General features: G+C 46.3%; 1 protein-coding gene across 3 annotated transcripts in view; it reads left to right on the top strand.

Annotated features, from left to right (window-relative positions):
• Positions 1-2267: 2267 nt before the first annotated feature.
• Positions 2268-21567, top strand: part of IDS (iduronate 2-sulfatase) — a 56694-nt gene continuing 37394 nt past the window's right edge. Inside the window, exons 1-5 of one of the 3 annotated variants that reach the window (XM_063937393.1) lie at positions 2268-2489; positions 11679-11815; positions 17747-17924; positions 20836-20924; positions 21359-21559. In XM_063937393.1, coding sequence (XP_063793463.1) covers positions 2381-2489; positions 11679-11815; positions 17747-17924; positions 20836-20924; positions 21359-21559 — 714 coding nt within the window. In that variant the 5' untranslated portion in view covers positions 2268-2380. Of the gene's footprint in view, positions 2490-11015; positions 11289-11678; positions 11816-17746; positions 17925-20835; positions 20925-21358; positions 21560-21567 lie in introns of those variants that run through there. The other 2 variants (XM_063937394.1, XM_063937395.1) reach the window with 2 other exon arrangements.

The raw sequence follows: 21567 nt of genomic DNA on the forward strand, positions 1-21567 counted from the left end.
ACTGCGATCAGCTCAGACCATTTCGTTCCTGGTTTGACGTCACAAACATGCCCTGCGTTCGGCCAGTCACTCCCCCGTTTCTCCAGACACTCCCGCTTTTTATCCTGGTACGCCTGCGTTTTTCCGCACACTCCCAGAAAACAGTCAATTTCCGCCCAGAAACACCCACTTCCTGTCAATCACACTCCGATCACTTCAACGATGAAAATTCTTTGTTTGGACATGAGTAAATCTACTAAGTTTTGTGCTAAAATACTTAGCGAATGCGCACTGCGTACCATACGCATGCGCATTTTTGCCTTAATCGCTCCGTTGCGAAAATCGGCAACGAGCGAACAACTCGGAATGACCCCCATGATGCATACTATCACGTATTTCTTTCACCCATGCAGGCTCTTGGTGTGCCGGCAGCGCCACCACATTACACTTCTGTGTCCCTAAAATGGTTTCCTCCGGGGAGGAACTCCCTGCCTCTGACATGTCTTACACACATGTACAACACACACAGACCCTCCAACAATACCCGCCCCACTAGGTACAAAATGCTCTGTTCCTGGACTTCCCTCCTTAATTTATGATTTCCATCACCTGTGTTGAACTAGTTAAATGATAAGAAAGCTGTTTCTTCTCAGGTGATGGCAATAATAAATTAAGAGGGAAGTCCAGAAACAGAGCATTTTGTACCTAGTGGGGCGGGTCATGTTGGAGGGTATGCACACACACAGACACACTGGGACTTATAGGGGACAGATCCACAGTAAAATCTGTCAGAGGGACACAGTTTAGGAGCAGCCAGTTCACAACCCCAATGCCAGTATCTAATGCCTGTGAACACAGAATGCCCACTGACATGCAGCACTTTTTACACAGTAAAACACATTTGTAAAGCACCAAATTCGCTTGTGCCCCCCCCTGTTTTGCACCCTGATACTTGTAGTCAGAAGTGAAGGAGTACCAGCGATGTCTCTGCAGCCTGAGGAGAGAGAAAATGGCACTGAGCAGTGTGCTGGCTGCCTGAAGAAGAAGCTCCACCCTTTTTACCTCAGAAACTTTTCATAATATTTATACTGGCGGGGGTAGGGCTGTGCCTGGACATCTTATGTCCCCTTTTTGCCAGTTTATAGAGGTGTTTTTGCTGCCCAGGGCGCCCCCCCGCGCCCTGCACCCTGCAGTGCCTGTGTGTATGGGCAGCAATGGCGCGCTGTGCTCCCGCCAGCTGCGCCGCACCTCAGCCGTCACTTTTCTTGATAGAAGATCTGTCTTCTTCTACTCACTTGTCTTCTGACTTCTGGCTCTTTGAGGGGGGTAACGGCGTGCTGTGGGAGTGAGCATCTAGACACGGCTAGCGTTCAGTACCCTTCAGGAGCTAATGGTGTCCTGTCAGCCAGAAGCAGGGCCATGAAACTCTTCAGGAAGTTGGTTCCTACTTCTGCCCCCACAGTCCAAAGAAGCAGGGAGACTTGGCAGCAGTTCTCCCTGAAAACAAAAAACCTAACATACCGTAAGTCTTTTCAGAGAAGCTCAGTAGAGCTCCCCCTAGAGTGCATCCCCTCTGCCTGGGCACATTTCTAAAACTGAGGTCTGGAGGAGGGGCATAGAAGGAGCCAGTTCACACCCATTGAAAAGTCTTAAAGTGCCCATGGCTCCTGCGGAACCGTCTATATCCCATGGTCATGAAGTGGACCCCAGCATCCTCTAGGACATATGAGAAAAATATTTGCCAGTTAAGTGATTAAAATAAAAAAATGACTGAGCAGCTTCCATTTTAACTAAATTAAATACATGGCAGCAGTAAATACAAATAACCTATAGTGGATGTTATTGCCATTTGCTGCAGAAAGAAAATACTGTTTGCCTCATTAAAAAATGTTTTTCTACAATTCACCTTGGTGAAACAAAAATAAAAATTTTGTCACGCTCTGCTCAGGAAGATATAAATGTGCTTTCAGTCACGAAGGGCATAAAAGCTTATCTCTCAGTAAATAACCTGCATTTATTACAGAATACCATAACATATCATTTCTGATCATTCTGACTTGGAAGCACAAAGCTTTCACATGAAATGTGGCTGTGCTGTGCAGTGTGTGGGTGCAGTTACCCCAGCACAGCACAACTGGGAAGGAAGGAACTGATGCTTGGTGCTGTGTAAATAAACATAACTTTCTTTCCTAAACAAGTACAGCCTGAGCCAACCAAAGCCAATCCCAATCACCCAGACAGTGTCCAATCATCATCTGGTAGAAGTGTACCAATGGCAGCAGAGCTCTCAATCAGTACTACATTAGGAAGGAAGTTTTGCATGCATACATATACAGGCTTCTTTTGCGCTGATACTTTAGCTGAATAACAGATATTCTGTGTGGCAGGAATTCTCCCCAGCATGAGATCACTATGTTGCTGCAGCCTGAGACCCCTGCTTATCCTGTCTGTCATTACTGCTGTTACTGGAGGACCTGCTGTCTCCGGAAGGCAACTGAAGTCTGTCACAGGTCATATGCTATACGTGCATATTATTCTACTGTGCATTTATGATAGTCCAACAGTTATTGCCTGGCTGTAACATTTCACATATTACATAAGTCCTATTATTATTGTTACACATCAGTGGTAAACAGTGCAGTGCTTATTATGCTGGGGGTGCTTTTTACAAACAAGTTATTTTATTTTGCCCAGATGAAAGGAAGCTGTATTTGTTATTGTGCTGTATTACTGTGATAGAACCATGGGTGTATTTCAGAGTTGATCGCAGCAGGAAATTTGTTAGCAGTTGGGCAAAACTATGTGCACTGCAGGTGGGGCAGATGTAACATGTGCAGAGAGTTAGATTTGGGTGCGGTGTGTTCAAACTGAAATCTAAATTGCAGTGTAAAAATAAAGCAGCCAGTATTTACCCTGCACAGAAACAATATAACCCACCCAAATCTAACTCTCTCTGCACATATTACATCTGCAACCCCCTGCAGTGCACGTGGTTTTGCCCAACTGCTAACAAATTTGCTGCTGCGATCAACTCTGAATTACCCCCCATGTGCAGTCATAAAGTCAACATTGATAATGTTGAAATCAGAAATGTTGACACCTGAAAATCTCGGCATATGAAATGTCAACATTATAGTTAGTGTTAGGGATAGACTTACTGCAGAAGCACATTGTCAACATTCTGACCACGTCATTGTTTCATCAATATCGACATGTTGATACCGTGTTTCCCCGATAATAAGACACTGTCTTATTATTTTTTTTGGACAGAAAAACACCAGAGTGCTTATTTTCAGGGGAGGGCTTATTTTAATGAACATTGACAGCAATTTTAATGCCCCTTTTATCCTCCATCATGCCCCCTCACTCCCGCTTACATACCGGGTTTTTATGTTGTCCTGCCTCAGCTCTCCTCCGCGGCACTGCTCTCAATGGCGCCAGCAAGCAAATCACTGGGGAAGAACAGGATGACGCGCTCACTGCTGCAGCTCTGATTGGATGCAGCTCGGAGCGCGGCGTGCGTTTCACCCGGGGGGGGGGGGGGGCGGTGCATACAGAGGGTACCGTAATGTCGCGTGTAGCGCAGGGGATCACCTTCACTACAGTAGCAATCTCAATAGGGCTTATTTTCGGGGGAGGGCTTATTTTAGAGGAATCTTACACAGTAAGGGGAGGGCTTATTTTCGGGATAGGTCTTATTATCGGGGAAACACGGTATGTTCACTATTGACATTATAACATTCTGATGAATGGCGACATAATATATAGACCTCGGGTGAACAAGGTTGGAACTTGTTGTCTTCGATGGTGGTACTCTCAGATTTGGTGCAGGTTGGCTCGGATATATTACATCCAACAAGTCAGCTTAATTTCAACAGAAGAAAGTAGAAATGAAATGTAATAACAATGTGCCTCATTAGATGTGGTTGGAGGTGCCATCGCTGCTACTTACATGGAAGCAATAGCTCTAATAGGGTAATGCAGCAGGGGGCGTCACACCTCCAGGTAGCATTACTGATCCGAGCTGCATCCTAGGACACAATGGGGGTAATTCCAAGTTGATCGCAGCAGGAAATATTTTAGCAGTTGGGTAAAACCATGTGCACTGCAGGGGAGGCAGATATAACATGTGCAGAGAGAGTTAGATTTGGGTGTGGTGAGTTCTATCTGCAATCTAAATTGCAGTGTAAAAATAAAGCAGCCAGTATTTACGCTGCACAGAAACAAAATAACCCACCCAAATCTAATAGGCCCTACACACTCGGCGATGTGCAGCCGAGCTGCCCGACCGCCGATACGGGCGACCCGGCGGCGGGGGGGGGGGCAGTGACGGGGGAGTGAAGTTTCTTCACTCCCCCCGTCACCCGGCTCCGTAGACTTGCAGGCAAATATGGACAATCTCGTCCATATTGGCCTGCATGCACAGCCGACATAGCACCAGCGATGAACGAGCGCGGGGCCGCGCATCGTTCATCGCTGGTGCCTCCACACTGCACGATATGAACGTTATCTCGTTCATTAATGAACGAGATCGTTCATATCGTGCAGTGATATCGGCATGTGTGTAGGGCCCATAACTCTCTCTGCAAATGTTATATCTGCCCCCCTGCAGTGCACATGGTTTTGCCCAACTGCTAAAAAATTTCCTGCTGCGATCAACTTGGAATTACTCCCAATATCGGAAAATCTGCAACACCATCGGCAGACTGCGTGACCTATGGGGTCGAGCAAGCTGGCCGCTGCAGGAGCTACCAAGAGGCTAGGAAACCTCCATCCTCTGATCCTGGCCTCATCCCTCCTCATTTTGAGAAGGGGAGGCAGTCACCGCCCACAAATGGCATCAGATTGTCAATCACTGACAGTCTGATGCCATTTTGCATCTGCCGACACAGACCCATATGCGATTGTGCAGTACAGGTCCAGCGCATACGCAAATTACCAAACATCGGCACTTTGCACTGTGCGCCGAAAGGTTTGTCGAGACATGAATAAGGCCCAGTGTATTTCAAATAATATTGGGTTTTGAAATTAGTAATTATTCAAAAAAACTTCCTGTATTGCTTTAGATTATTATATAAATGATAAAATATTGTCAAAGGTTTTTAAATAATTTTGAGTAGGTTAATTAAAGTGATGTCAAAGCTTTAGGACCTTATTCAGTAAGGATTGCAGTTTCTCCTAAAAAGTGGTTGCTGCGATCAAATAGTTGATTGCCTGAAATTGAGAGAAAACGCTCATTGCAGAAATTAGCAAATGCATCACAATATGCGGGCTGATTGCAAAGCCATACGCAATTACCGGAACGATCAAAGATTTTTCCTATCTGCACCAGGCAAGGACATCCACAATTCTTGCGACACAAGATGCTGGAAGTGGTCATCACTGATGTCAGTGGCCCTCCTTAAAAACGTTTGGGAACACCTACGTTTTTTCAGTCACCCAGAAAACAAATTTTCTGTCGCTATTATTACCCGAGCGTGCGCAACGCGAATGCTGCGCATGCGCAGTCATTCGACAATTGGCCAGATTGCGATTTGCAAAATATGCAATCCTTAGTGAATAAGGTCCTCCTCAGGCTGGCTTTATTATCAGCCTACCGTATTCCTGCATCAAGCAAAATCTGAAAGAAAACAAATGGAAAATGCTACTTTGATAGTTCAATAATATTTACAGCCTGTGCGTGTATTGTAGCGCCTTAAGGCCCGTACACACTGGTCGATGTATCGGCCGTTCTCTTGAACGGCCGATACATCGCGGGACCGTCGGCCAGTGTGTACGGGCGATACGTCTGTGAACTCCGTCGTTCACAGACGTATCGCGTCGGCCGCGCAGCACAGCCGACAGCCAATATATCTAACGATATATTGGCGCGTTGCTGTGTGTGTACGACCGCCCGTACACATGCTGCGGCGGCCGGCGGTGATTGACGGGTGAACCGCCCAGTTCATGACGTCAGTCCCCCGACGGATCGGGCTGTGTGTATGCACAGCACACTGCCCGATCCGTACATAGATATATCTGCAGATCAATTGATCTGCAGATATATCTAATAGTGTGTACCCACCTTTAGAGGTCACTCTATCAGGCTATTTACAAAGTGTTGCATTATCTTTTCACTGTTGCCTACTCCATTTACAGTATGTACAGTACATTCAATGTAAGTAATTCCTTTTCTTACTTACTCTTATACTCCATACTCCCTTTCATGGCACCTAACCCCTGGTTTTCAATACCTGTCCTATTTTGTCTTGAACTGTAAGTGCTGTTTTCTTGTTTGCTCATTTGATTGTGTAATGGGCGCTGTGGATCCCTTGTGGCGCCATATAAATAAAGGATGATGATGATGATAATAATAATAATAATGTAATATTAGCCTTAGCGATTTGTCCTCCCTCCGGCACATTTTGAAGTGCTTGTGCCTTCCACCACTTGTGCAATGCTGGTGTGTAAGCAGCCTATATATAAATTATATAAAAAATGTCACATGTGAATGCAATCGGAAACCTACACAGTACAATCCCATAAAATCCTGTGTCAGTTGAGCTGTGGTGATTTCAAGAAGAAACAGTTTGGTATTATATTTGCCATATTTCTAATGGGGGGTTCACACGTACAGATGTGTGCTGAGCGAGGGGGGCGATCTAACTAGATTTGGCCTGCCGCGCATCGCTATCGCCTTGGGGCATACACGGAGAATGATATGTGCTTCATTTCTAATCAATTTAGTCAGATTGCTTACAATTTAAGCATACATCTCTCTGTGTGTACCCCCTTCAGTCCATAAACAACAATGCACATTGCTACTCTATCTGAAACATTTCACAAACATCCCGCATTACTTAAATTTTTTTACTGCTGTAACTGCTTATATACATTTTCCTAAAAGTGTATTGGAAGCATAATGGGCCTAATTCAGAGTTGATCGCAGCAGCAAATTTGTTAGAAGTTGGGCAAAACCAAGGGGGCCCTTCGCTCGTTGCCGATTTTCGCTATGCTGCGATTTGTTGCTAACTGCGCATGGTACGCAGAGCGCATGTGCTAAGTTATTTTACACAAAACTTAGTAAATTTGTTGTGGATCCTGTGGCGCTTTTCAGTCGCACCGCTGATCGGTGAGTGATTGACAGGAAAGGGGCGTTTTTAGGTGGTAACTGTTCGTTTTACAGGAGTGTGCTAAAAACCGCAGGCATGTCAGGGAAAAACACGGGAGTGTCTGGAGAAACGGGGGAGTGGTTGGCCGAACGCAGGGCGTGTTTGTGGCGTCGAACCAGGAACTAAACGGACCGAGCTGATCGCAATCTAGGAGTAGGTCTAGAGCTACTCAGAAACTGCAAGAAAATATTTATTAGCAGTTCTGCTAATCTTTCGTTCGCTATTCTGCTAAGCTAAGATACACTCCCAGAGGGTGGCGGCCTAGCGTGTGCAATGCTGCTGAAAGCAGCTAGCGAGCGAACAACTCGGAATGAGGGCCCATGTGCACCGCAGGGGGGACAGATATAACATGTACAGAGAGAGTTAGATTTGGGTGTGGCGTGTTCAAACTGAAATCTAAATTGCAGTGTAAAAATAAAGCAGCTAGTATTTACCCTGCACAGAAACAAAATAACCCACCCAAATCTAACTCTCTCTGCAAATGTTATATCTGCCCCCTCTGCAGTGTACATGGTTTTGCCCAACTGCTAACAAATTTGCTGCTGCGATCAACTCTGAATTACCCCCAATGTCTTGATTGGGGAAAGCTGCATTTGTAGTCAAAGGTCCACAAGTTGTCTGACCTGTGTGTAATGGTACAGGAGTTTAGAATTATTGTAGATACACTCTGAAAATAGATTGTCTGGATCTTGTTAAAATGTGAACATTGAGAAGATTAGGGATGGCCATCGATGATGTGAAATAATCAATGGTTAATGGGCGATGGCGAATACTTTTGCCATCGATGGGTGAGTACCATATGGTTTCCTGTCATCGATGGTATCTGTACCCCCATTTTTTTTCTCACTACAATGTGCCAGGACACAGAGCATAGCTCCGCCCCCTGACACCTGTGAAGCTGTACCCCCAGATCGGCCAGTCAGTAAAACAACAAGGATGACCATTGATGGTCATCTAATGTATTGTTTGTAGCCATCAATAGTTACTTGCCAGTATACCATCGATGGCAACCATTATTGGTAAACAAACAGATGGACATCCCTAGATGTAGGGAAATGGGTGTGGTATAGAATATCTGCACTTTCTAGATAGACAGTCAATAGTGCAACACCATATGGTCAGCAGAAAAAAGGTTGATAGTGGTTAAGGTCCACAGGTACAAAAGGTCGACAGCGTAAAAAGGTCAACATGACAATGCTTGACACAGAAATGGTTGACATTTTTTTTTCTGCCCGCATCGTGTGTATTCCATGTTCTGTGATCACCACTGGTACAAAAGGAGACTCTCCCCACTCTTTGGGCAGGTTACTATTCCCAATCGTAATCCACGTGGATAGTAAATCAAGCAAATATTGGGAAAACATGAGAAAAACCCAAGAAAAGTGTTGACCATTGTTTCGACCTTTTGAACCTGTCTTGGTGGTTGGGTGTTCTGTGCAACCCTGCTATTCTGACCTGATGCTGTGGGAGCTGCTGGTGGCAATGGGCTGTCCGGGCCCGGTGCATGCTAGCTTATAATAGGTCTGTGTGCTACCTGCGCTCACCTTGGGGATGGTGTGACTGGGTAACTGTAAACAAATGATATATCTGAATGTTTTCACATGCAAAGTTTGTCTTTATTGAGTCACAGTGCTTAAAAACGAAGGCCCTCATTCCGAGTTGTTCGCTCGCAAGCTGCTTTTAGCAGCTTTGCACACGCTAAGCCGCCGCCTACTGGGAGTGAATCTTAGCATAGTAAAATTGTGAACGAAAGATTCTCAAAATTGCGATTACACACCTCTTAGCAGTTTCTGAGTAGCTTCAAACTTACTCGGCATCTGCGATCAGTTCAGTGCTTGTCGTTCCTGGTTTGACGTCACAAACACACCCAGCGTTCGCCCAGACACTCCTCCGTTTCTTCAGCCACTCCCGCGTTTTTCCCAGAAACGGTAGCGTTTTTTCGCACACACCCATAAAACGGCCAGTTTCCGCCCAGAAACACCCACTTCCTGTCAATCACATTACGATCACCAGAACGAAGAAAAAACGTGAGTAAAATTCCTAACTGCATAGCAAATTTACTCGGCGCAGTCGCACTGCGGACATTGCGCATGCGCATTCGCGACTAATCGCTGCGTTGCAAAAAAAAATAACGAGCGAACAACTCGGAATGACCCCCTAAGAGTATGTGATACCGTTGGAAAGAGTGTGTAGGAAAATGCAGACTGGATAAAGGTTACAATATTGTAAGTACAGAAACAAGTGAGGTATGTGCAGTGTTTCAAATGCGTGAAATATACCATGGAAAGAACAAGGGGGGTAATTCAGAGTTGATCTCGGCAGCAAATTTGTTAGCAGTTTGGCAAAACCATGGTGGTCATTCCGAGTTGTTCGCTCGTTATTTTTTTGTCGCAACGGAGCGATTAGTCGCTAATGCGCATGCGCAATGTCCACAGTGCGACTGCGCCAAGTAAATTTGCTATGCAGTTAGGTATTTTACTCACGGCATTACGAGGTTTTTTCTTCGTTCTGGTGATCGTAATGTGATTGACAGGAAGTGGGTGTTTCTGGGCGGAAACTGGCCGTTTTATGGGTGTGTGCGAAAAAACGCTATCGTTTCTGGGAAAAACGCGGGAGTGGCTGGAGAAACGGAGGAGTGTCTGGGCGAACGCTGGGTGTGTTTGTGACGTCAAACCAGGAACGAAACTGACTGAACTGATCGCAGATGCCGAGTAAGTCTCGAGCTACTCAGAAACTGCAAAGAAGTGTCTATTCGCAATTCTGCTAATCTTTCGTTCGCAATTTTACTATGCTAAGATTCACTCCCAGTAGGCGGCGGCTTAGCGTGTGCAAAGCTGCTAAAAGCAGCTTGCGAGCGAACAACTCGGAATGAGGGCCCATATGCACTGCAGGTGTGACAGATATAACATTTGCAGAGAGAGTTAGATTTGGGTGGGTTATTTTGTTTCTGTGCAGGGTAAATACTGGCTGCTTTATTTTTACACTGCAATTTAGATGTCAGTTTGAACACACCCCACCTGAATCTAATTCTCTCTGCACATGTTATATCTGCCCCCCTGCAGTGCACATGGGCCCTCATTCTGAGTTGTTCGCTCGTTATTTTTTTTAGCTACAGAGCGATTGGTCGCAAACTGCGCATGCGCAATGTTCGCAGTGCGCCTGCGCCAAGTAAATTAGCACAATAGTTTGGTATTTTACTCACGGCGTAACAAAGTTTTTTCATCGTTCTGCTGATCGGAGTGTGATTGACAGGAAGTGGGTGTTTCTGGGCGGAAACTGGCAGTTTTCTGGGAGTGTGCAGAAAAACGCAGGCGTTTCAGGGAAAAACGCGGGAGTGGCTGGCCGAACGCTGGGTGTGTTTGTGACGTCAAACCAGGAACGAAACTGACTGAACTGATCGCACTGTAGGAGTAAGTCTCGAGCTACTGAGAAACTGCTAAGAATTTTCTATTCGCAATTCTGCTAATCTTTAGTTCGCAATTCTGCTAAGCTAAGATACACTGCCAGAGGGTGGCAGCCTAGCGTGTGCAATGCTGCTGAAAGCAGCTAGCGAGCGAACAACTCGGAATGAGGGCCATGGTTTTGCCCAACTGCTAACAAATTTGCTGCTGCGATCAACTCTGAATTACCCCCAAGGTACCATACAGCTTGTTGTGCACAATGTGGAGTATAGAGAGAATTCATTTTACATCCTTATGTGGATGGATGTAGTACTCTGCTTATTAATGTCCAGAGAAGTCCCGATTCCCTGATGCAGGAGTTGGGTTAGTCTGTCTCCAAATGCAGGGTAAAACGTTGTGGGGATGAGCAGGTTGGGAGTTGTGTCACGGGGGAGGGGGGGGGGGGGGGGGGCGGTATCCCAACCCACCACTGGCAATCAACTTACCCTTCCTAAGGTCTTTGTGGTGCTGAGTCGTCTTATTTCTCTCTATCCCCTTTTGAGGGTGGTGTTGGTGGCTCCCCTGTCCCACTGTCCTCCACAGCGCTGGTGCTGCAGGATGGAATGGATCTGCTGCTGGCCAATGTGAGGACCCACTGGGTGCTGCTTGTCAGACCGGAAGTGCTGCTGGTGTAAGAGCCGTCACCTCCGATCCTTGGGGCAGTGCTGTGCTCAGGCCGCTCATTTGTTCACAGATACCCACTCACACCATCCCCACGGTGAGCATAGGCAACGCACAGACCTATTATGACTATTTGAACCTGTCAACCTTTTGTACTTGTTGATATTAAGCACCGTGAACCGTTCATTGGTCGACCTTTTGTACCTGTTGAACTTTTGAACCCGTCGACGTAATGCATGTCGACTATATGGTGTTAACCTATTGACTGTCTAACTAGACACTGTAGATCTATCATCCGGATACCTATAGAAATGTGCTTATTCGCTGGTTTCACATTAAACAGCATTTCTCAGAAAATAAACCGCAAGTGATGTATCTCTTAATTATTAAGCCTGATCCAGTATAGAATATGCCATAAGACTTATTTGATAGACATTTGCTTTAGCAACCATTTCTTACCCAGAGATATACAATTGTTTCTCCTAAGGTGGTATGAATGTCCTCCTGATAATTGTGGATGACCTCCGTACAAGCCTCGGCTGTTATGGTGACAGTATTGTTAAGTCTCCAAACATTGATCAGCTGGCATCTCAAAGTGTACTGTTCACAAATGCATATGCCCAGGTAAGAAATGTCAGTTCTTAGACCTAGGCTTTGAAGAAAATGGCTGAGAATTGAGAGCAAATAAAAACCTCAATTTAAATATCTCAAGTACTGTCATTGTATGGAAACATTTGCTTATATAGTTGAAAATATATTTTGAGCTCTTTTATATGAGGTAACCTGTATTTAGGCTTAGTGGTCCTTTAAAACACGATTCCCAGTGACTGGTTCAATTTTAGCTAAACTGCTCAATCCAATTAACTGGAACCCTGTTAACTGCGCTAAAGAGCTCCTGTGTTTCTGGGGTCTGGGACTGAGGGTCGACAGCACAAAGGTCGACACACCTTAGGTCGACACCAATTGGTCAACACACCTTAGGTCCACATGGACAAAAGGTCGACATGGACAAAAGGTCGACAGGAACAAGGTCGACGTGGAAAAAGGTCGACATGAGTTTTTTATGTTTTTTTGGTGTCGTTTTCTTCGTAGAGTGACCGGGAACCCCAATTAGTGCACCGCGTCCCCTCGCATGGCTCGCTTCGCTCGACATGCTTCAGGCATGGTGCCTTCGCTCCGCTACCGCTTCGCTCGGCACACTTTACCGTTCCAATCGTAGTCCACGTGGATCGTTGAGTATGAAAAGGTTCAAAAAAAGATAAAAATCGTGAAAAACTCATGTCGACCTTTTTTCATGTCGACCTAAGATGTGTCGACCTTTGTGCTGTCTACCTGGAGTCCGGATACCGTGTTTCTGTAGTACAGCTACTTCTATTTGCGTTTTTGGCTGATACTGCGAGGACCTACAAGAAGCTGCAAGGTTGAAGATTGCACCTTTTCATCCTTCCTCTCATGCTCTGGGGGCCCATTGCAGTATAGTGAATAATAAACTTTTTTCACTGCGATACAGAAACACGTGCAATTGGTGGGGATTCTCTAAGCAAGGGAGCAAGTCAGTAAAATTGAATATGTAACTGGAAATGCTGAATGTATTAGTTCATAGCTTTAAGTCTCGGGCAGAAGTAGTTTATTGACAGTCAATACAGTGTATATCTACAAACTATGAGGGTCATTTCGACCCGATCGCTCGCTGCAGTTTGTCGCAACGCAGCGATCGGGTCGGAACTGCGCATGCGCCGGCGCATGGCAGCCGTTGTTGCCTAGCGATCGTCTCTGAGGCAGAGGCGGTCGCTGGGCAGGAGGGGGCTGGACGGCGGCGCAGTCCGGCTAATGCAGGCATGGCCGGACCGTTGGGGGTGGGGGGGTGGGCTGCGGCGGCTGCGTGATGTCACACGCAGCCGCTGCGGGCCAGGGAGCGATGAGTAGCTCCCGGCTAGCATGCTAGAGCTGCGCTGGTCGGGAGCTACTCTTGAAGTGCAAAGGCATCGCCGCTGTGCGATGCCTTTGCACTTCTGCGGGGGGAGGGGGGCGGCACTGACATGCGGGGCGGACTAGCTACGTAGCTACGATCAACTCAGAATGACCCCCTATATGTGGATGAGGCCGCATTATGCTGACACGGTTGTAATGTTCGTTTTAGCATTTTAACCATGTTGACATTAGAACATGATAGTACAGTAGATAGTAGAGCCCTATATTTACAGTTCTAAAGCCAAAACTGATAAAATGCTTTAACTAACACTACAACTGTGTCAGAATTCACCCTTTACAGTTTATTTTATTGCACCAGGCCACCCCTTTCCTAATTTTTGTTTTCCTGACAAGTTTTATTCTTTATCTTCCATCTTACTTGCTGTTCTTTTTCTCTTACGTCCTAGAGGATGCTGGGGACTCCAAAAGGACCATGGGGTATAGACGGAATCCGCAGGAGCTTGGGTACACTAAAAAGACTTTGACTGGTTGTGAACTGGCTCCTCCCTCTATGCCCCTCCTCCAGACCTCAGTTAGACTTTGTGCCCAGGAGTGACTGGACACACACTAGGGGAGCTCTACTGAGTTTCTCTGGAAAAAGACTTTTGTTAGTTTTTTTATTTTCAGGGAGACCTGTTGGCTACAGGCTCCCTGCATCGAGGGACTGAGGGGAGAGAAGTCAGACCTACTTCTGCTTAGTTAAGGGCTCTGCTTCTTAGGCTACTGGACACCATTAGCTCCAGAGGGTTCGATCACTTGGTTCGCCTAGCTGCTTGTTCCCGGACCGCGCCGTCACCTCCCTCACAGAAGACAGAAGCCGGGTGAGTATTAGAAGAACCGAAGACTTCAGACGGCAGAAGACTTCAGTAACGGAGGTACAGCGCAGTGGTAGCGCTGCGCTCCATGCTCCCACACATACCACTAACGGCACTCACAGGGTGCAGGGCGCTGGGGGGGGGGGGGGGGGGGGGAGGAGGGAGGAGGGAGGAGGAGTTCAGTTACTGAAGTGTTTTAGACTGGTAAAAGACATTATTCGGTGCCCGGGCACCGTATAGTAACCCCCGCCAGTATAAAAAATTCAAATTCAGGCGGGACTGAAGCGCGCCGGGAAGGGGTGGGGCTTAGCCGCACAGCTCACCAGCTCCATTTTCTTCACTCAACAGCCGCTGCAGAGAACGCTGGCCCGGACCTCCAGGCTCCTCACACGTAAAAGGTAGCAAAATGGTGGGGGGGAGGGGGGGGGGCACACATTTTTTTGTGCTTTTCTTATTGTTGGTACAGCGCTGTTGACATATATTAGTGTGGTGTAATATATGGGCGCTGGGGTGTGAGCTGTGTTTCTCTATCTGGACTTCCCTGTAGGCTGTCCCCTTTATTGGCCAGTGTGTGTGTTGGGTGTCGGTACTTCGTGTCGGCATGTCTGAGGCTGAGTGTTCCTCCCCGGAGGAAGTTACTGGGGGCGCAGAAAAGGAGCTGGAAATTGCTCTGTCGACACAGTCGACTACTGATTGGGTTTCTCTCTCTGGGATTGGGTTTCTCCCTCTGGGCTTCCCTGTAGGCTGTCCCCTTTATTGGCCAGTGTGTGTGTTGGGTGTCGGTACTTCGTGTCTGCATGTCTGAGGCTGAGTGTTCCTCCCCGGAGGAAGTTACTGGGGGTGCAGAAAAGGAGCTGGAAATTGCTCTGTCGACACAGTCGACTACTGATTGGGTTGCTATGTTGAGTACACTTAATGCTAATGTTGCTTTGTTGTCTAAGAGGTTGGATAAATCTGATTCTCAGACACAGACATGGAGAAAATCTATGGAGGATGCTTTGGCTCCGGTGCAGACCCCCTCAGGGTCACAAAAATGTTCTTTTACCCACATGGGACCCCCAAGCCAGTGCAGTGGACGCCCTGGTGACTCCGTGGGTGTTTCAGTCGGTGTATGAGTTCCCTCCGTTTCCTCTCATTCCAAAGGTGCTCAGGATCATACGTCGAACAAGGGTTCAGGCGATTCTCGTCGTTCCAGATTGGCCACGCAGGGCCTGGTATCCGGATCTTCGTGAATTGCTTGTAGAAGATCCTTGGCCCTGCGTGTTTCCGGACTTACCGCGTCTGCGTTTGACGGCGTGGAAGTTGAGCGCCAAATCTTAGCTTGGAAAGGTATTCCCGGGAAGGTCATCCCCACTCTCCTTAAAGCTAGGAATGCGGTTACGGCGAAACATTATCACCGTATTTGGAGAAAGTATGTTTCGTGGTGTGAAACCAAAGCAGCTCCTGTGGAGGAGTTTCACTTGGGTCGGTTTCTCCATTTTTTGTAGGCAGGCGTCGATGCAGGCCTGAAATTGGGTTCCATCAAAGTGCAGATTTCGGCTTTATCTATTTTCTTTCAGGAAGAATTGTCCGTCCTTCCAGAGGTTCAGACTTTCGTGAAGGGAGTGCTGCATATCCATCCTCCATTTGTGCCGCCGGTGGCGCCGTGGGATCTTGAAGTGGTGTTGCAGTTCCTTATGTCTCACTGGTTTAAACCTATGCGTAAGGTTGAGTTAAAGTTTCTCACTTGGAAAGTGGTCATGCTTTTGGCTCTGGCGTCTGCCATGCGAGTGTCAGAGTTGGCGGCCTTGTCTCACAAGAGCCCTTATTTGATCTTCCATTCGGATAGAGCGGAATTGAGGACTTGTCAACAATTTCTGCCGAAGGTGGTTTCTTCGTATCACATTAACCAACCTATTGTGGTGCCTGTGGCTACGGATGCTGTGACGGTTCCAAAGTCTCTTGATGTTGTAAGAGCTTTGAAAATTTATGTCGCCGGAACGGCTCTTACCAGAATAACAGAGGCTCTGTTTGTCCTGTATGCTTCCAACAAGATTGTTAATCCTGCTTCTAAGCAAACTATTGCACTCTGGATTTGTAATACGATTCAGCAAGCTCATTCTTCGGCTGGGCTACCGTTGCCGAAGTCCGTAAAGGCCCATTCTACCAGAAAAGTGGGCTCATCTTGGGCGGCTGCCCGAGGGGTCTCGGCACTTCAGCTTTGCCGAGCAGCTACGTGGTCTGGTTCAAACACCTTTGCTAAGTTTTACAAGTTTGATACCCTGGCTGATGAGGACCTCATGTTTGCTCAATCGGTGCTGCAGAGTAGTCCGCACTCTTCTGCCTGTTCTGGAGCTTTGGTATAGACCCCATGGTCCTTTTGGAGTCCCCAGCATCCTCTAGGACGTAAGAGAAAATAGGATTTTAATACCTACCGGTAAATCCTTTTCTCCTAGTCCGTAGAGGATGCTGGACGCCCATCCCAGTGCGGACTGTTACTTGCAGTTGTATTCAGTGGCGGATCTTGCCACGGGCAAGCAGGACTTTTGCCCGGGGCGCCGCCGCACCGTGGCAAGATCCGCCACTGCTGCCCGCTGTGTCCCTGTCCGCCTCCGCTGCCGTCCCCGTCCGCCTCCTGAAGGGAACTAGACGCTATGCGTCTAGTTTCCCTTCCTGGAGAGTAACTTTGCTGAGCGGTGCGCGATGACGTCATCGCGCACCGCACAGCAAAGGTCATCTCTACGAAGGGAACTAGACTCATAGCGTCTAGTTTCCCTTCGTGGAGAGGACCTTTTGCTGTGCGGTGCGCGATGACGTCATCGCGCACCGCTCAGCATTCAAGCGGCGCTTTTAATGTACAGGTGGCGTAATTGACCACGCCCCCTTATTAGGCCACGCCCCATTTCCTGCCCGGGGCGCAGAGCGCCCTTGAACCGGCCCTGGTTGTATTATTACTGGTTATATTTGATTACACGTGGGTTGTGTATTACTTATATTCAGCTTGTTGCTGTTGTTAATTCATACTGTTATCTGGTTTGCTGCTACTCCGGTTGTACGGTATGTTTGTGGTGTGGGCTGGTATGTTTCTAGCCCTTAGTTTAAACAAAAATCCTTTCCTCGAAATGTCCGTCTCTCCTGGGCACAGTTCCTATAACTGAGGTCTGGAGGAGGGGCATAGAGGGAGGAGCCAGTTCACACCCAGTCAAAGTCTTTTTAGTGTGCCCAAGCTCCTGCGGATCCCGTCTATACCCCATGGTCCTTTTGGAGTCCCCAGCATCCTCTAAGGACTAGGAGAAAAGGATTTACCGGTAGGTATTAAAATCCTATTTTTTTTTGTCATTCTACTTCCTTTTGTCTTTATCTTCTGTTGTACTTTACTGTCCGTGACCTCGCTCCTCCTCCTCAGTGCTGCCCTCATGCATATCATTAAGTGTGTACCCAGCCTAAAACGCCAGCTGTCTCATTTCTTTCAGTGGCTAACATGGCATAACCCAGTGCTGTAATGAAATACCTTACAAATACTGTGGTCTAGTGATATACCATTACTGAGTTTCAGAATGTGTGGAGCTGTATGCTCCTTTTCCTGACATTAATATTGATGCTTGACACTTATTTTAATTTACATTTTGTGAAATCTCTCGATTCTGCATTACATCATGTCATTAAAAGTGATTGATTGCTCTGAAGCTCACTGTACTAGTTAGCAAAACAAGAACTGTTGTATCTTTCTGATAATCTACTGAGCTGCCAGCTCTAGTACAGTAAGTCTCTATCATACTCTCTGCTGCAGCAAGCGGTGTGTGCTCCCAGCAGGGTGTCCTTCTTAACAGGAAGAAGACCGGGAACTACCAAACTGTTCGACTTCAACTCCTACTGGAGGAAGCATGCCGGGAACTACTCCACTCTCCCCCAGTATTTTAAAGAACATGGCTATGTAACTATGTCAGTTGGAAAAGTGTTTCATCCAGGTAAGAAAGTACTACGTCTGGTTCTAATGGTCTTATATGTGTATTGTCGAAGTTGAAAATATTACACCCACACTCAACACGTGCAAACACCACACAGAGTGGCCTCAGTGCATGCACGTGTTCTGCCGTGCATGCGCATACCCGCACGCTGCGTACATTGGCTCACGAAGCCCTGCGTATTAGCGCGTGGTATGAGTAAATGCGGTAGCATACGCGTTCACATAGAAAGCCACAAAGACATATCCAGTATTTTATCCACATAGTACATAATTTACACATGGGCCCTCATTCCGAGATGTTCGCTCGCAAGCTTTTAGCAGCTTTGCACACGCTAAGCCGCCGCCTACTGGGAGTGAATCTTAGCATCTTAAAATTGCGAACGAAAGATTTGCAATATTGCGATAAGACATCTCTGTGCAGTTTCTGAGTAACTCGAGACTTACTCGGCATCTGCGATCAGTTCAGTGCTTGTCTTTCCTGGTTTGACGTCACAAACACACCCAGCGTTCGCCCAGATACTCCTCCGTTTCTCCAGCCACTCCCGCGTTTTTCCCAGAAACGGTAGCGTTTTTTCACACACTCCCATAAAACGGTCAGTTTCCGCCCAGAAACACCCACTTCCTGTCAATCACATTACGATCACCAGAACGATGAAAAAGCCGTGAGTAAAATTCCTAACTGCATAGCAAATTTACTTGGCGCAGTCGCAGTGCGAACATTGCGCATGCGCACTAAGCGGAAAAACGCTGCGATGCAAAGAAATTTACCGAGCGAACAACTCGGAATGACCCCCATAGTCTACACACGCCACACCAGCAAGTTACATTTACTTAGTAAATAGAACAACAGAGATATCCAGCTTTACAGGGTGTGAGGGGGCAGAACTAGGTTGAGACATAGTGTTTGGCAGTGAACAATAACTGCCATAGTATATAATTTGATTAATAATTAGGTCAACTAAGTCAGTGATCACAGAGGCAAAGAGTATTTCTTAGAGTGTGCCAACGTTTGAACACACCGTGACCTGACCACTGGTGATTACTGTAGCTTGGTGAGGAAGGATAGGGCTGCTTATGATAGGGTCGGTATCATGATGTAAAAAGGAGAATGGAGACCAGCAAGAAGCCACAGAATGAGAGGCACATCTGGGACTGAAGCCGCATCTTCCAATAACAATAAAGGGACTGTATAGCTTCAAATTGTTCTTTGCTTAATTGTACTTGGCACAGAGCAATGTATACTACAGATGTATGTTTTTGTAAATAAATTCTTTATTTAAAGATTTTCAAGATACTGTATCACAGGCATATCACAAAAAAGATAACAGCGATGCAGGAAAGGCCAAATGTGATATCAGAATGTGAATGCTCCATGAGAAAAAAAATAGAGAAACAGAGGGTGGGGGAATAGTGAGGAAAGAGAGGTGGTAAAAGCAAGGAATGGAAGTTTGAGGAACCCAGTAAGATATAACCCAAGATATAAGCCATGTAAGATATATGCTGTGAGAGCAGGAATCAAGACCTTAGTATAGAGTCGAGGAGTAAATTACAACTTTAGTAAAAAGGAGGGAGTAAACCGAGGTCCGGAAAAGAGCGTACAGTAAATAAAAATTAGGAGGGATGCATATGCACTGGAATCTTTAAGGTCAAGCCAACCAAACCAAATCCTATCCACTGATGATGGCATAATATCATCCATAGACATGTAAAAGTCCAGAGACATATGTTTATGTGCTAACTATTGTTATATCTGCTGCCTTGCTGTCTGATCTGTTATATTACTGGTCACACCACATCGTTGTCTTACATATCCCTTAACACAAGATCATACCCCAGGCTATTTGTATTGAGAGAGGGTTACATCCTATAATTGAAGAAGCTATATACTATATAAATTGCCCCCAGCAGCCAAATGAGGAGGAGAAAGGGAAGGGAGGAGGGGGAAACATTGTATGAGAACAATGTAGCTAGTTTATATGAGAGAAAATAGGGAACAGTACCCTTGTCTAAATAGCCCTAATCAGCCATTAAACAGGGGATCACTGGCAAACAGAAGATTATTTGCTGTATTTTTGTTGATGCAAATTTGTTACTGCAGTGGCAGCATAAAGACAACAGGGCTGCCTACATCCCCTCCCACTGGCTAAGCTGGCAGCCGGCAGGGTATGTGCTAGCCCTGTGGCTAGTCATTCTGCCACAGGAGGCAGCAGCAGCCAGGGGTGGTCTTGTGTATGCCGAATGTCGGGATCCCGGCGCACAGTATACCGGAGCCGGAATCCCAACACCCGGCATACCGACAACTATTCTCCCTCGTGGGGGTCCACGACCCCCCTGGAGGGAGAATAAAATAGCGTGGCGAGCGCAGTGAGCCCGTAAGGGGCTCCTTTGCGATCGCCATGCTGTCGGTATGCCGGCGGTCGGGCTCCCGGCGCCGGTATGCTGGTCGCCGGGAGCCCGAGCGCCGGCATACCATACTACACCCGCAGCCAGGGTGAGTGGGGAGTGGTCTCTGCGCTTGTCTTCTGCCTGCATTGTGTCAGCCTGCTTGGTGGATGTGTACTATGTACCCTGGCTCCTTATATTACCTACACAGTGAATTATAGATGAAATACAAAAACCTATGGTTAATGGCTCTTTAGACCAAGAGTCATAGTTTGGTTGCATGTTAATGATAGATTTTTGAAAACGACAAAACAACCATTGCTAATATACAACAAAACTAGTTGCAGTGAGTAAAAGATGGAAGTTTTCCGCTGTGTGAGAGACTATTGTGGTCTAAGTTTTGTTTGTACAACTGGGCAGGTATTTTACAAGAAAGGACCTATTTTGTCTGTTCAGTCTGTTAAATATGTAGAATATTAATGGTACATCCAGTGCCTGACCTGTAACTATCCTATTCTCACCTGTTTTAGGTATTTCATCTAATCACAGTGATGACTATCCATACAGTTGGTCAGTTAGACCTTTCCATCCATCTTCTGAGAAGTATGAGAACACAAAGGTATATGTGAGATATTTATATTGGAATAGCTGCTGTTCCCACTAGCCTGTAGTAATGGAATAATAATTAAAAAAAAAAGATATATCCGATTACTGATTTATATCCATTCAGCATTTACATCCTCGGAACTATGCAGGAAATTTATCAAACCTTCTAAAGAGTGAACAGGTGAAGAAATTCCCCTCATGTTCTAGCTATCATTTGATGGAGTATTGATAATGCTAGCTAGAAGCTGATTGGTTGGTATGAACGTTTTTTTCATTTGACCACTCTTTAGGAGGCTTAATACATCTCCCCTTATGTCGCTTAATGGTACCTTAAGAATTCCATGATTGCAGCTCATTAAAAAATAAATAAATTATATAATTTATGCAAACTGTTACCTGTGATTCAGCAATGTCTGCCTTGCTTACTTTGTTATATGATCTTTGTAGACCTGCAAGGGTAAAGATGGGCAACTTCATGCCAACTTGGTTTGTCCAGTCGATGTGTCTGAGGTTCCAGAGGGAACATTACCAGATATACAGAGCACAGAAGAAGCTGTCAGACTCTTAAAGATCGTAAAGCAGCAGAATTCTTCATTCTTCTTAGCAGTTGGTTATCATAAGCCTCATATTCCATTCAGATTTCCAAAAGTAAGAAA

Source organism: Pseudophryne corroboree, chromosome 8 (genome assembly GCF_028390025.1).
Source record: "Pseudophryne corroboree isolate aPseCor3 chromosome 8, aPseCor3.hap2, whole genome shotgun sequence".
In the NCBI taxonomy this organism is placed as follows: domain Eukaryota; kingdom Metazoa; phylum Chordata; class Amphibia; order Anura; family Myobatrachidae; genus Pseudophryne; species Pseudophryne corroboree.